This window comes from Manis javanica, chromosome 15 (genome assembly GCF_040802235.1).
Source record: "Manis javanica isolate MJ-LG chromosome 15, MJ_LKY, whole genome shotgun sequence".
NCBI classification, from domain to species: Eukaryota; Metazoa; Chordata; class Mammalia; order Pholidota; family Manidae; genus Manis; species Manis javanica.
This window is the reverse complement of record NC_133170.1, coordinates 38,092,302-38,107,400: the sequence shown is the minus strand read 5'-3', so window position 1 is coordinate 38,107,400 and position 15,099 is coordinate 38,092,302. Positions and strand designations below refer to the sequence as shown.

The 15,099-nt window shown below is 42.4% G+C and overlaps 2 protein-coding genes across 13 annotated transcripts in view; one reads left to right on the top strand and one right to left on the bottom strand.

The window, feature by feature from the left end:
• Nucleotides 1–13,473, top strand: part of COL6A6 (collagen type VI alpha 6 chain) — a 161,863-nt gene extending 148,390 nt beyond the window's left edge. For 3 of the 7 annotated variants that reach the window (XR_012125638.1, XR_005058938.2, XR_012125639.1), the window contains one exon: nt 30–166. Coding sequence is in view for 3 of the 7 variants with exons in the window: in XM_017675503.3 (XP_017530992.3) it covers nt 30–249 (220 nt within the window). In the remaining 4 variants the exon portion in view is untranslated. Of the gene's footprint in view, nt 1–29; nt 1,880–13,334 lie in introns of those variants that run through there. The other 4 variants (XR_012125637.1, XM_073222986.1, XM_017675503.3 and 1 more) reach the window with 2 other exon arrangements.
• Nucleotides 3,494–15,099, bottom strand: part of PIK3R4 (phosphoinositide-3-kinase regulatory subunit 4) — an 83,519-nt gene continuing 71,913 nt past the window's right edge. For 3 of the 6 annotated variants that reach the window (XM_037009764.2, XM_073222989.1, XM_073222990.1), the window contains 6 exons: nt 11,216–11,427; nt 9,412–9,543; nt 6,016–6,116; nt 5,314–5,402; nt 4,950–5,058; nt 3,494–4,060 (listed from right to left, as the gene is read on the bottom strand). In XM_037009764.2, the coding sequence (XP_036865659.1) occupies nt 3,890–4,060; nt 4,950–5,058; nt 5,314–5,402; nt 6,016–6,116; nt 9,412–9,543; nt 11,216–11,427 (814 nt within the window). In that variant the 3' untranslated portion in view covers nt 3,494–3,889. Of the gene's footprint in view, nt 4,061–4,948; nt 5,059–5,313; nt 5,403–5,912; nt 6,117–9,411; nt 9,544–11,215; nt 11,428–15,099 lie in introns of those variants that run through there. The other 3 variants (XM_073222988.1, XR_012125641.1, XR_012125640.1) reach the window with 3 other exon arrangements.

Genomic DNA, 15,099 nt, shown 5'->3' with positions numbered 1-15,099 from the left:
CTTCTATTTATCTTTTTTTTGTTGTATAGCTTTGCTCCTGGACCACATAAAGCAGCCCTCAAAGAAGACACATTACAGAAGGCAAAATTCTTTCAAGACAACAAGTATCTTTCAAGAGTAGTAAGAGGCAGCCGAGATGGTACTGTTCAAAATTTTACCAGAAACATATTCCATACCTTTAAAAATGGAAAACAGGTGATAAAAACTGCTCCCAAACAACATGATAAAGGACATGCTCAAAGAATTTAGCCTCAGAAAGGATGGTAAAACTCTGGACTTAAATAATTAAGTTCACTGCCATCACCGTGGGCAACTTTTATTTGGGTATCTGCCTGTATCCAAGGTCCACTCAGAGGGCTGGACAAACCACACGTTGTAGATGATCCAGCAACTTGACCCCTTGCACTTGTTGGTATTAAGATGTCCTGTCCATTTATCTGACTGCTCCTGTTAACTCTAGCACTGTAAGACTGATGTGTTCAAGAACTGTTATCATTAAAAGATGGAAGAATGAAAGAAGTATTTTTGAAAAGTCTAGTGGAAATACAACTGAAGGTAAACTTTATATAGTGTATACATGGGCTAATTCTTTTGATTATAGATCTCTGTCTAGTTCACTTTATGTAAACCAAGACTTTTTTCTCAATTTAATACTGTTTAATGCTCATGTAGTTAACCAAAGATAGTTCTGGGAGACTCCAGAATTTATCTTAGTAATTGGTGCTTCTGGTATGTCACAACTTTGGACATTTGGCTTTCCAGGATGATTGCATTTAAGCACACCACTGTCTCTGCATGGACCAGCCGGGGGCTTGTGCTACAAGTTTCTTCTCACCTTCTGTAGTTGTTTGCCTGGACAGGTGAGGGGCAGAGAGTAATTTTCCCCAGCTGCAAATCCTCCTTAACCCCACGAGAAACTCATTAATTTCTCCAGAACATAAATTATTGCTTTTGAGCTGAAGTTCCTTCTCATTATACAGAGCCCCCTGCCCGGCCATTTTGATGGGCACTTTTCTTTCCTATTATTGCCATTTATTATTTTTTTTACTAATCCATATATCCTTTACCCAAGGAGAAGACAGGCACAATTGTCATGGGTAAAGCTCTGAGTTACTTTTGCCATCAGGTAGCTACACTCAATAGTGCATAGCACCAAAAAGGACTGGCAAGCTCTGGACAGAGCCTCAACTGCATAGTTTGGAAAAGATAAGAAAGTTGTTGATATTTGGATCTACAAATCCACGTGGGGTTGCAGAGATGCAAAGAGATCAGAGTAAGTTAAAGCAGGAGAGGTCTCTGAAGTACTAAGCCTCTGGTGGCCTCCACTGACAGCTGCTCTCTCCCCATCCCCTCACGTAACTAACTAATCTTACGGAGGGGCTGATACTATCAGCAACTGAACAGCAGGCAGCATTTAGTCCAGACACAATGTTCAGACCTTACCTTGACCTCTGAGGGCGGCTCCATAGTTGGAGCCAACGGCCTTGCTGGGCAGAGGACCACCCTCTTCAGCCAATAGGGAAGCCTCCTTGGATGCACAGCAGGTGGGAACCGACACCTAAGACCAGCAGGTATGATCAGATTTTTTTCTATACCTCTACTCATAAAACTTGGGAACAAAGGGCCACCTGCAGTGTTTTTTTAAACCACCTCTGCCATCCTTACTCAGGTGACTCCAGAGGGAGAGCTCCCAGCGTCTTCAGAGGGGCAGGGAGTTAAAATGTCAACGTCACACTCAGGAAATAAGAACAGGAAAGCACATCAGGTTTCTTCATATCCTAAGTGGTGCTTCAGGGTTCAGATAAAATTTGTTTCAAATACAAGGAATTGATGAGCAATATTTAAAAGGTATTTTAATAAAAGGAATTTTTCTGGTTAACTTTGGATTAAGCAAAAACTCCTTTCTTATGTTTATTGCTGGAAGTACTTTTAAAATGTATTTGCCTATTTTTTCTGCATTGATCAATAAAGTACACCAAACAAATATTCCCTTGGTGATTGAGATTTAGCATGTTGGCATATTTTAGCATTTTGGGTCATCTTTTTCATCATTACTAGGTAAAGAGTTTGAAACATACTACAAATATTAAGTTCCTTTTAAAAAATAAATCCCTAATATTACCATTTTCCATGATTTTCTTCTTTCACCCCAAACAGGAAGGCAGCAAAAGTTCAGTATCAATTAAATAAAACCCTATTTAAACCAAGAATTACACAAACAAGCAGTGATCATTCTTAGCTTAAAATGTAAAGTGACTATGCCTCCTGTTATTTTTGTACTGAGCTGTAAGTCAAATGTGTTAGTGAAAAAAAAGTTGAAAAAGAGATGCAACTCAATATGGCTTAAGATTGTAATACTCATGACGACACAACCCAGTAACCTCTTTTTAAAGGGGGGAGGGGAGAACTTTAGGGGGATTAGAAGGGGTGGCAGGAAGGTAAGGGGAGAAAAGGATCTCCATCAGCCCATTAGATTTTTCTCCTCAGCACTTCCCACATTTATCTAATGGCTCCAGGCTTGAAGCTCATTCTCAGCACAACAGTTTGTCTCAAAAAAACTTCTCCAACCTCTGCAGATTCTAAATCTTACTCAGTAGCTAGAGACTCTTAAATAGGATCTTAGCAGACTTTAAGGGAAACAGAGGCAATGTAACAATGTCAAATTTGCAAATTCTACTGACCCACTGGGGGGTCTGGCCTGGGCAGCCATCACTCCTGACTTGCACCTTTCTGGATAACAGTATTTTCTAGCAGTTTTGTTGTTCACCTGTCTCAACGTTAAGTATATTGAACTGTGAAGTCAGACATATGCACTGCAAACTGCCATCTATCAAAACTGAAACCATGTAATTATAGAAAATTAAATGTCTGAAATATTTCTTTAGTAGTATTTTCCCCAGATTCAGATTTTCCGTCCAACTTTCTGGTTTTATAAAGATTCATGTAACTAAACTAATTTCGACTTAACTATTCTGAACACCGTGAACCTTTCTGCAAGTGGATGAGAGGTAAATGTGGAGAATCAGGTTTGCGTACAAACAATAATCAGTAATCTTGAAAGGCTCATTTTAGTGAGAAAGGTGAATTTTGATCTCTTAAAAATATAAATGTTTGGCATATTTTTAACAGCTTAAACCTTTTCTTTCTCATGCATTTAATAAATAATCTTTACTGGATAAAAGTAAGCTGGTGAACAAAATTTCACAGTTTATAGGCGAGCCTGCAAAAAACAGTAATGGTGGCCAAGAAGAGACACATTTCTCTAGATCTGATACAGGGTCAGTTCTACAGTGTTAAATGACTAATAAAATCGACTATAAAACACACAGAAGATAAGAGCAGAAAAAGCATAACACTGAGAGTCCAAAGATTTGGGCATAAGGCCTAGTTCTGTCAGTGACTCCTTGTGACATTGGTCCATTTCTTTAGAACAAATACTGCGGGAGTTTATTCTTTTGTTAATTACTGGTAAACACACCAAGAGAAGCAAACATTAAGATGCTTGAACACAATTTATTGGCTGGTCTGAGTAGCATTTTTAATAGCAAAAACGTGTTTACATTATAATAGCTTACAACCATCTTTTCCACCATCTTTTTCCGTACAAAGTGAACTGACATCATGTAAGTCTGAGCATTTTAAATCCCTCACCTCTGTGACCTATACAACAGAAAAATCCCAGATACTGCCGCCTGGCTGGTTCTCGCAGAGATGCACATGTACTAGCTGAGAGCAACATCCTTAGCCGCCTTGGGTAGGATCTGTTTAATTGTGGAACAGTACTATAGAGACATGATTTTGAAAATTAAGTACTTCTCTAAAAATACCTTTTCTCTTGAGTTATGGTATATTTATAACTTTGTTACAAATTGTACACATCACTAGGCTTTCACTTCCACACCTTAACAATGCCATCTCTAGAGGCAGTCACAATGAAGCCCTGTGTGGTCTGGAACGTGGCGACATCTGTGATGATGTCATGGTGCCCCACAGGCAGAGACTCCGGGCCCCTCCGGGGCGTGTCATCACTCGGTCCGACCTTCTGCTTGTTCTGAATTTCCTGTTTCAGGGTTAAAAGTTGGGGGGAAGCCGTAAGTTAAATGCCTGCACCACATTCCGCCTCTCATCAGTCTTCTTACCCCTCAGATATGTTGGTGTTCTTACTAGAACTAACACCGCTTGTGACATAGTTATCCCTTCACAAATATATTGAGCAAAAGGAGTTAAAAGGGAATCCAGAATGACATGTGGTTTCCCGTCACTGCATTCCATGAGTACCCACTCACAAATATGTAAAACTTATAAAGGGACCAACAATCTATACAATAATCTCATGTTCCCTTTTGTCAACGTCAAAAGAAACAAGAGGAAACATATTACTGAGAGGTACGAATGCCCAGAATCTGGAAGTGAATACATGTTGGATGTCTGGCACCTCAGAAGCCCGCTACTTGCCTCGAAGGCAGCACTCTGACTTATTGAGCGCCTCCTTGGGCCCCAGGCCTTTCAGGTGACCACTTCCCCCAGAGGTTCTCGCCCAGCTCAGGAACATGAGCCTTAGAAAGCCCAGCCAGGTCTGAATTCCAGCTTCGGCACTTACTAGGTGGATGGTATTAGACAAGTCACTTAACTTTACTGTGCTTAACTTTTCGTTCTGTAGAAGGAAAATACTAAATGTACTTCCTCATCAAGTTGTCTCAGGGACCAAGCCAACTGTATAAAGCACTTACTTTGAGCCATATGCTTATATGGGCACTTTGTATATGTTGATTATACCTTAATAAAAGTTCACTTAAAAAAATACAGAAAAGCCAAAGAAAATTAACATACTTCTTAAACTCAAAGAAACACTGCCACTCTTGGCAAAATCCACTTATTTTAATCAACTTAGTGTTCCTGAAAGCCATGTTTTTGCCTACAGAAGTTGGGAGAGAAAAGACTGCTTGTACCTGGACGACTTCAGTGCCCTCAATTATTTTCCTGTAGTAGGACACGGATGGAGAGCTAGTACTTCCTGCAACAACATAGGACCTCTCTGGGTAGGCCAAGTCCCAAAACCTAAAGAAGAGGAACCGAATGGCAGGAAATAACCAAGGAAATAATGATCACAGGCTTATATTCATCAGTGCACAACTTATTTTCCTCTGCATTAGGAAAGAGACTTTTCTAAGACAGCATAAAATTAGTTACAAATGGATAAATAATACATCATCTGTAATAAATCATACACGTGTTAACTAAGGTATCCAACAACATTGTACTGTCCTTTCTGTAAAGTGTTACATATGAAATATTCTTTATTAGATACTGTACCTTATTTTCATGTCTGAGCCAGCTGTCAGCAAGATAGGATTTCCATCTGCAGGACTACAGTAGATACCATGGACACTGTGTGAGGAAGGCTTGAAAGAAAGAAATATGAGTCAACAAAAAGACACCAGTGTTTTCCATAAATGATGATACCATTTCTAGAAACAAGTCAACTGTCAGTAGCTTTGCAGGCACCTGGCTAACTGAAGAAACGAGACTGAGTATGTATGTCTTACAGACTTCTTTCTTTGAGACTATAAACTGTATTTGTTTTGTACCATTCTGAGTGAAGAGACAAAGCCTGTTCAGCTTCCTAAAATTTTATATTTGGGACAAGAAGGACCTGAACTAAAGGAGAAAAAAATCTCTCCTACCTTTTGCCCCAGTAAAGCACCCTTGGCAACATGACAATTAAAAACAGAGTGTATGGAAGAGGATCATATTCGATTTTTTAATGACCTAAACTTCAATCTGGACTTTCCCTAATTAACCCAGATATTTAGTGGAGTCCCAAAGAGACATCACAAACCATATAGAGCTAGCAACCCAAAGGCCCAGGCAGACAGCAGTAAGCCTAAGAAACAGGAAAGGACAACACTTACTTTAACGCAAAAGCTCGACAAATGTCACATTTGGTACAATGCCTGCAAGTGCTTGGGATGGGGTAAATTATATTGTCCTTTGTGATAAGAACTGGAGTCACACCTGTAACTCAGAAAGTGGTGGTGCACTGCTGGCCCAGAGGGTGAATCTTCTGTCACCGGTCTCCATGTCCCACATGGACACTTCGTTGTTGCCCTGAACAGCTGAGGGAAACAGAGGCCAGAACTGTTACTCAGACAGAACTCCATTCACAGAGCTCTTCCATCTTGTGGGTCATCCAGGTTAGCCTGGAGCTGTTTCCACTTTCCCCCACCCTGCACAAGTGCTCACTAGTTCTTCTAAAAACACTGTGACCCTGGTACCAGGTTGGAGTTCCAAAAAAATGCTTTTAATAGCCCTGTAAATATTTACTGGTGTCCAACCAAGCAGAAAGAACTATGGGGTAAGAAAGGCAAATCATAAATAAATTCTGCCCTTAAACCCACAGTCCAGAGGTGGAAAGAGAAAAAATATATATTACATGTGTGTGTGTGTGTGTGTGTGTGTGTGTGTGTGTGACAATGAGAGCAAGGGAGAAGTGCCAAGTTCCACCTGAACTCAAGGAGGGAGACCACATCCAGCAGGCAAGAGTCACGGTCGCCTCACAGAAATGCTTTCGCTGAGGCTGAGGGATGAGCAAAGCTGATGGGTTCAGATGGCACACAGGCAGGCCATTCCAGGCAGAAAGAGTAGAATGAGCACACAAACCACAGCCCTCCAGGGTCTCGAGGAAACATGAGGCGTTAGTGAGCCTGGGGCTCCCTGGTGCGGGGAGGAGTGGGAGATGAAGGCAGAGAAAGGACAGGAGGATGGAGGGAGACAACAGATGATGAGAACTGTAGGCCTGAGAGAAACATTGGGTATTTCTGAGCAGGAGTGACAACACCCCAAGGCTCATTCCTTTTTTATCTACTGAACCAACATGTACTATGAGCTTGCCACTGTCCTGAGCACTGAGGGAAGGCAGGCAAACTATGCAAAAACTTCTCTGTTGCATGGAACTTATATTCTAGTGGGGACGACAAGCCAAAAAAATGCAAAGGCCCTGAGGCAGAGTGTGCTCAGTCCACGAAAAAGGCCAGGAAGCCAGTGTGGCTGGAGCAGACCGAGCACAGAAGATGAGCAGGGAAAAGGGCACAGTGCAGGTCACCTTCCATGCTAAGGGGACCCACATGGACACCACCAGCAACCTTGCACACCCTCTGGCTGCTAGATGGGTTTGGCCTATAGGGAACTAAATAATGACCCTTCAAAACAACCAGGTCTCAACCTCTGGATTCTGTGAATGACACCCTTCACAGTGTTACCAAAGTGACTTTTCAGATGTGATTAAATTAAGGGCCTTAGTTTGATTAAGGGGTGGGGAATTATCCAGGTGAGTCCTAAGTGCAATCACAAGTGTCCTTAAAGAGGGAGGTGGATCAGACAGCAAAGAAGGCAATGAACTTAGATGTGCTGGGGCCCACTCTGAAGATGGAAGAAGGGGCCACGAGCCAAGGCATGCGGCTCTAGACACAGGAAAAGGCCAGGGAACAGACTCTCCCTCAGAGCCTGATAAAGGGGGAATGTGGCCCTGCTGTCACCTTGATTTCAGTTTAGCCAAATTCTTTTCAAACTTACGGTCTCCAGAAGTGTTAGAGAATAAATCTATTGTCTTTAGCTACCAAGTTTGCAGCAATTTGTCACAGTAATCATAGAAAACAAATACAGACAGGCCTGTGGAAACCCCATAGATAAAAGAGATGGATGAATGTCAAGTCAGTCACCTTAGACTAGCTGCATCCATCACCTGGAAACCACCGGTCCTCTCAAGGCAGCCTTCTCTATTCAGCTTCCTTCAGATGCCAGTGACCATTCCCTCCCGCCCTGCCTTCTACTACCACTCTGCCAGTACTCACTCAGCCCTATTTTATTGCACTACTTTTTATGATGCCTCACACTCATACCTTTGTAAATAGTTTCTTTGAAAATATATCCTCCTCAAATGATCCTACCTTGCATATGCCATCTATCTCCTGTTGGCACCCTGACTGATAAAGAAGATCAGGGAGTAGCAGGAGCAGATACCATAGAGCCTGTTGGCCATGGTGACGAGTCTGCCTGCTACTGGGAGTGAGAAGCCACTGGAAGGTACTGGGGTAGAAGAAAGAAAAGCAGGTAAGATAAAAGAGGGAAGGATAAAAGCAGGGAGTTACAAGGATATTGCACTAACAGGGACAAGAGATTATGATGGTTCGGACTAGGGAGCCAATGATGAAGGTGGTAAAAAGTGGTCAGATTCTGAATATAATTCAGATAGAACATATATCTGACTGATGGACTGGAGTGGGGGTGAGCAAGAAAGAGTAATCAAGGTCAACATCAGGCTTTCTCCTGAGCATCTAGCATAAGAGAGTTGCCACTTACTAGGAGAATATTGTTAAGAAGGACAGGTTTGTCTCGGGTAAGTGGTCGTGCTGAAGGAACTGACAGAGAGGAAACCGTGTGTTCAGGTTGGACATGCCAAGTTTAAGACAGCTGTTAGACATCTTAGGGGAGATTTCAAGTGGACAGATATGTAAATTTGAATAAACTTAGAATCTAAAGCATGCAACTAGATGAGATCATACAGGGAAGCCTGTGTGAAAAGAGAGGAGGTTAAGATTGGGCCTTGAGGCAGACCGTGATTTAAAAGTCAGACGATGAAGAGGAACTAGCACATCAACAAACTGAGAGTCATGTCCTTGAAATCAGGGAAGTAAAGTATTTCAGAAAGAAGAAATGATCAACTGGACAAATGATAAGTCAAATAACAGGCAGGCTGAGGAATGGCATTGACTTGGGCAGCATGGTGACTGACAGCCGTGTGCGAGATGGACCGTGCATGAGGAAGGGGCGCAGGGCAGAGGTAAGGGGAGCAATGAATAACAAGCTTTATCAGGCACCAACTGTGTGCCAGACTTTACATGTTTTATCTCAAAGTCTTACAACTCTGCTAGTAAGTATTTTAACCACATTTTACAGATGAGGAAAGTGAATTTTAAAGACTTGTCCAAGTATCTTGCCCAAGAGCCCCACAGGAAAATTGGAATGTCCAATGAGGGGAGGGAAGGGAACACAACAGACAGATCAATAAGAAATGGCAACTGACAAGATGAGCCAAGGTTTCTAACTTAGATTTCTAGGAAGATGGTGGCAGCTTTAGCAAAAAGATGGGATACAGAAGAAAGAACACAGTGGAAGGGGAATGGTGGCAGACAGGAGTGAAGGGGATGGTAGTGGCTAGGAGATCACTTTCAAACATGGTGCATTTGAAATGACAGAACCAGTGGTAGAAACCTCCATAATCACAACAGAACAGAATCAAGCACTGGGTTCATATGTAAAACAAAAACCCTAAGAATATGAGTCTTGGCAGCAGGATGTTATGCACTTTCTAAGAAAATTCCCCAACACCCGAAAGCCAGCCCTCCATTTCACCTGCAATCACCCAGGACTGATACAGCGGGTGCATTGACAGGCGTCGGATTCGAGCCCTGGAGGGATGACAGTGACTGGAGATTGGCAGCTGGAACCTCATGTCCCAACAAGCCATGGTACCACTGCTTGTACCTTAAGAAAAAAGACAGCCAAAAATATTACATCTAATGATTAAAGCACATCAGGCTACATTTAAACATATGGTAAACAGCATTAGCGTTGTATGAATGTATTTTATTCATCCTTTGGTCTCATGAAGTTGTTTCTCCAGTTTCAAACAGCACCTCTTTTTGTTAAATAATGAAGGCATAAAGTGCATCTCACAATGCTACTACAGAAGTGTCTAACAAATGTGTCTAACAAATGTAAACTAAAAATCAATGATTCATTAATTAAACCCACAATAAAACAGAAGGTCTAGAGAATATAAAAATTGAACTTGGTAATTGTGAGTGCCTTAAATAACCAGAGAGGTTTTACTAGTATTCACTGATCATTTTATCAGCCCCAGAGGGGCAGCAGCTGCCATCAGGTTTGATCTGATGATCATTTCTGTGTGCCCTTTTCTCCAGTCATTCCAGAGACAGGTCTGGATGTCCAATCCCACAGAAACTGGGGTGAGTACCCACACATCTGCCCAAGACAACTTAAACAGCACCGAAAGGAGCCGCTCCCCAGGAACAATGCCTACTGAACAATGAACAGCTGGTCCAGACAAAAGCACACAGAATCTTTCTGGATTAGTCCCTAATTCCAGTGAAGAGACTGAGGTGGGAAGAGACAAAGGGGCCCACTGGCCCCTCTGTCGGTCACCCTGTCTCTTCTGGGACAAGGGCTTGAATAGCTACAGGAAGTACTGGCTGCCCTCCTCAAAGCTGATCAAGATGCTTGAGAGCATCACTGCCATGTGCTCATCTGCTAAGTATTTAATACCCACTCCTTGAGGCCTGGCATCATACCATCCTGTACCTGTGCAACTTATTCACACAGAAGGCAAAAAATAATGCATTCCATATGAACGACATAAAAAATAGGAATGGAAAGGGCAGATACTTAACAATATCATAAATGCAAGTCAGGGAAACTAGAAACCAAAACTCAAGCATAGCAGAGTACAATTCTTCTGAAAAAGAGAGGCAAGTGGGAAAAAATAAAATGTGATGCCTTTCTCAAGGAGCAGGTCCCAAAGCCCTATGGGGTGGCCAGGGTGGTGGTGAAAACACGTGGCTAAAAGAGGGAAGAAGTGAGTAGAGCACATGGTGCATCTTCAGCCTCTGAGGAAGGGGGTGGGGAGGAGGGCCAGAATCACTGCCAAGCTCTTCTCCTCTGTCAGGCACTATGAGAGATGCCTTTCCCCCACCACATTCTCAAAGCAGCCCTCGAAAGGAGTAGCCCCGTTTGAAGAGAGGATGCCACTCGGAGCAGTTACATAGCCTGCTGGAGGCTCCTGGAACGGAAGCCTGAGTTTGCGCAAACACAGCAGTACCATCCACAAACCCAGCCTGCTGCTTCCCTGGCAGAATAAATAAACCAATGCCAGCAAATCTGATCGGTACAATGATCACAAAGAGGCTCATTTAAGAACAAAGAGAAAACGGAAACTGTTTTATACACATTGGGATGCTGACTTTACTCTTTCAAATCTATTTTTTAATGGAAAAATTAAGTTGCAGGGGATAATTACTTTTTTAAAAAGGAGATGGGAAAAAACTACCAGTGAAGAAAAAGGAGAAAGCTTTCGTAAGAAGCAATTCCAGACATCAGCGGTATTTAAGAGCCAGGCAATGAGTGGAAGTCCGCTCACCAAGGCAGAGCCAGCACTGGTGGGTGTCCACAGCAAAGGAAGTGATGAGGCCTGACTTCAAATCATGCTTGAGCGCCCACGCATTGCTTGAAGACCTGAGGTCCCAGCCAACCAGAGCCCCGTTCACCGTGGCGTAAGCCAGGATGGACTGCGCGCCCGAGCTGAAGTGGTGCATGTCCACGACACAGCCATCGTCCTTCTGGTCTAGAGCCCTGAAGAATACACAAGGCAAAAGGCAAGCAGTTTCCCAGTCACTGAAAACATGGCATCAAGCTTCACTTCACATGAATTTATACTTTAACCATGGTCAAGAAATTAAAAGCTTTGTGATCCATCAAGACAATGACAGCTGAGGCATTTTTTTAAAGTAATTTTAGACTTACAGAAGAGTTGTAAAACAGGAAAAAATTCCTGTATAATCCCACCCCCAGTGCCCCACCCCCCCAGCATTTAAACCTTACAGAACCATACAACATTTATTAAACACAGTACAATACAAGTAAAGGATAGAACACATTAGGGTTCTGTCAGTTTTCCCACTAGTGTCCTTTTACTGTTGTTCCAGGATCCAAACCAAGGTGCCTCATAGCACTGTCCCACCTCCTCGGACTCCCCCACTGTCAGTCTGTCACTGCCTGTGAAGACCCTACCATTTCTGCAGACTACCAGCCTGTCCCTGCATAGAATGCCCCTCAGTCTGCGTCTGCCCTGTGCTGTCATGAACAGCCTGTGTTTACGCCTCCCAGGGGAGGAGCCGTGTCAGCGGCACACCCTCCCAGCGCAGATGAGGAGCACCTGACGGCAGCAAGTGCGGAGGTGACACTGACAATGATCATCTGGCTAAAAGGGTGTCTGCCAGGACCTCTTCTGTAAATGAATTATTTTTCCACGTAAAACGACTCGGTATTTAGGGGAAATACTTCTGAGATTGTGAAAATACTATTTCTGCTTGAATCATTGTCCACTGATTTTAGGATCCTTTAACAGACCAAGAGGGTGGTGTTCTAATGGTGGCTCTCTTTCCCTCATTCCTCTATACTTATTGATTAGAATTCTTCTGTAAAGAAGAGTTGTCATTTCTTCCCCATTAATTTATGTGTGTACTTATATGTATCAGTATGGACTCATGGGATATTTACTTTACTCTTTGAGTTATAACTCAATACCATCCTTATTGATTTTGTTGCTAAAGATGTTTCAACTTTGGCCACAGGAAGCTCTCTCAGCTTGGAGCCAATGCCCTTTGAATATGATTTTTTTGGACCACTTACTAACTTTCTGGCATCACAAGATGATTCAGACTCATCTTGTATTTTCACTGCCGGCCGAGAAGCACACTGGTTCCTTTACTGGAGAACTATATTTAAAAACCAAGGTCTGTGTGTTAAAAATTTTGCACTGTTATAGAGGTGTCCCTGCTTCCAGTCTCTCTCAATGGCCAAAGCTAGGGAACACATTACGTATACTACTTCATGGAAACAGACAATCTGTATTTCTGTTCTACACACACATGTGCATAAGCACATACATGTATCAGGAGTCCATACCAGTACCTGCCCAGAACCAGGGTTCAATTCTAGACATCCCTCTTCCCCTATTTATTGACTTCTTTTTCCACAGTGGGAAATCTGGCTCTCATTATCTACAACACGTTTACTTATTTGTTAATGCTAGTACACAACTAAAGTAGTTACGGAATCGTTAAACCACTTCCCTATGGAAAACAACCAACCAGAACACGTGTTTCAGCTGGGTTCCTCCCATCATAGCCCCGCGGCTCCAAGCAAGCCACTGCTCTGGTCTAAACCGAAGCTAGCCACTGGCTCCTTTCCTCCCATCTTCAGTGTGACCACACGGCCCATCTGTGGGACAGCAGACTGCTTTCCTCCTTTCCTGTTTTCTGTTTTTATTTACATGGAGGAAAATTCCCTTTTTGTGTTACACAATTCTACGGGTTGTGGCAAACGCACAGCCATGTATCTTCTACTACAGGAGCACAGAGAACAATCACACGCCCCCAGAATTACCAGGTGTGGCCCCTTTGTTGTCTACCCCTCCTCCTATCCCCACCTCGGGGCACCCACTGATCTGTTCTCCTCCCCACGGTTTTGTTTTCCAGAATGTCACATGATTGAAAGCAGTGTCCAGTCTTGGGTCTGACTTCTCTCATTAACAAGAAGGATTTAAGGTGCATTGATGTTTTATCAATAGTTTATTCCTTTTCATAATGATAATCAAATAAAAGTAATAAAACATTACTGATTCCTTTCCTCTCATTTTTATGTGCTATTCCATTGTATGGTATTCTGTTTTTTTCAGGCTGACGCATTTTTAAACCAAAAGAATATCATAAACATACTGGTCAGCCTCCTTGATGAGTATGTATCACGCTTCTGCATACACTATTTTAGATTTAGGATCTTAGATCAAGGGTTTGCAAACATTTTCCTAAGGAACCAGACAGTAAAAAATAGTTTAGGTTTTGCAAGTCACACACATCTTTACAGCATATTCTCTTTTTCTTTTTTACAACCCTTTGAAAATGCAAAAGTCATTCTTAGTTTATAGCCATACTGCAGGCTATAGTCTGCTGATCCCTTAGATGACAGTTATATTTACAAATATTCTGACACTATATTCCCCTTCTAAAGGGATGATGAAAAGTCCAAATTCCAAATAAAAAGTGAAAAGAGCCACACATTCTAATTAATAATGAGTTGACAACAGTTGATACTAAGTTGATCTGACTAAATGAAGCAAAGGAAACAAAAAAGGACTCACAACAAGGTTTCTTGGGAGCACTGTGCCAGGAGGCAGAATGAACCCTAAACCCGCTGGCACAACCTCCCAGTCGAGGCTGTCACTGTTTGCTTAGGGTGAAGTGCTCTCGGCTGAGAGGCGCCGGTGTGCAGAATGTGCACATCTGTGTGTGTGACTTGCTGCACAGTCACCACACGACACATTATGCCAACAGGTCTGTTAACTTACATGGGACTCAACAGATATATTGCTGTATAGACAGCCTTTGCTGAAATGATTTTAAGGAAAACTAGCAAGTATTTGTTTTTTAGTTAAGGGCCATATATAATTTGTCCTGGACAAAAGCTGGCCATATCTTATTAGTGAGTGTGTTAAAAGTAACACTTGTTTTAATTACAAAGGCAAAACAAAATAACAAACAATACAAAATACAAACAATAAAATCCTAGGTGATCCAACAAACACCTTTTTCTGCCTTAGCCATAAAATGGCCATGACTTAACCCCACTAGTATCTGCTCGGTCTCCCTCTGCCTGTGGGACCCCACTCTGCCTGCCATGCCTGTGGGGCCCCCACTATGGCTGGCTGACTTCCTCTGCTTTCACCCCCAGGCCCGCATCTCTACCCATGCCCTGCCAGCTGCATGTGATCTCACTGTGCTGGAATCTTCTCCCCCTAGAGTACAGCTTCTTAGGCAGCTTAACATACTTTACTTGTCTTTGGAATACTTAGTGTGAAGCACACATTGGTCAGTTGGGAAACTGTTCTACCATCAAATATCTTATCTTGCATGTGTTTAATTTGTAGGCAACCATAATTTCTAAGAAGTGAAGAAAATTCTAAAATGAACCATACAGTATTTTGTTTTAAAATGATAAGCAAATCATCTGATTAAAAAGCTTCACGACATGTTCCCATCAACTTCAGAGGTTTTAATGCCAAGTGATAAAATGCCGACGACATCTGACTTTTCTTTATGAAGAACACTGACTTTCTCAAAATTGGCCAGCCAGTTATGCTTTCAGTAGTTGAGAAAGAAGAAGTAGCTGATCACTAGAGTATTCAGACAGATTCCAAACTGGGATCAAGCTGCAAATTCAAAGCTGCCCTTCCAACCTTCTGAC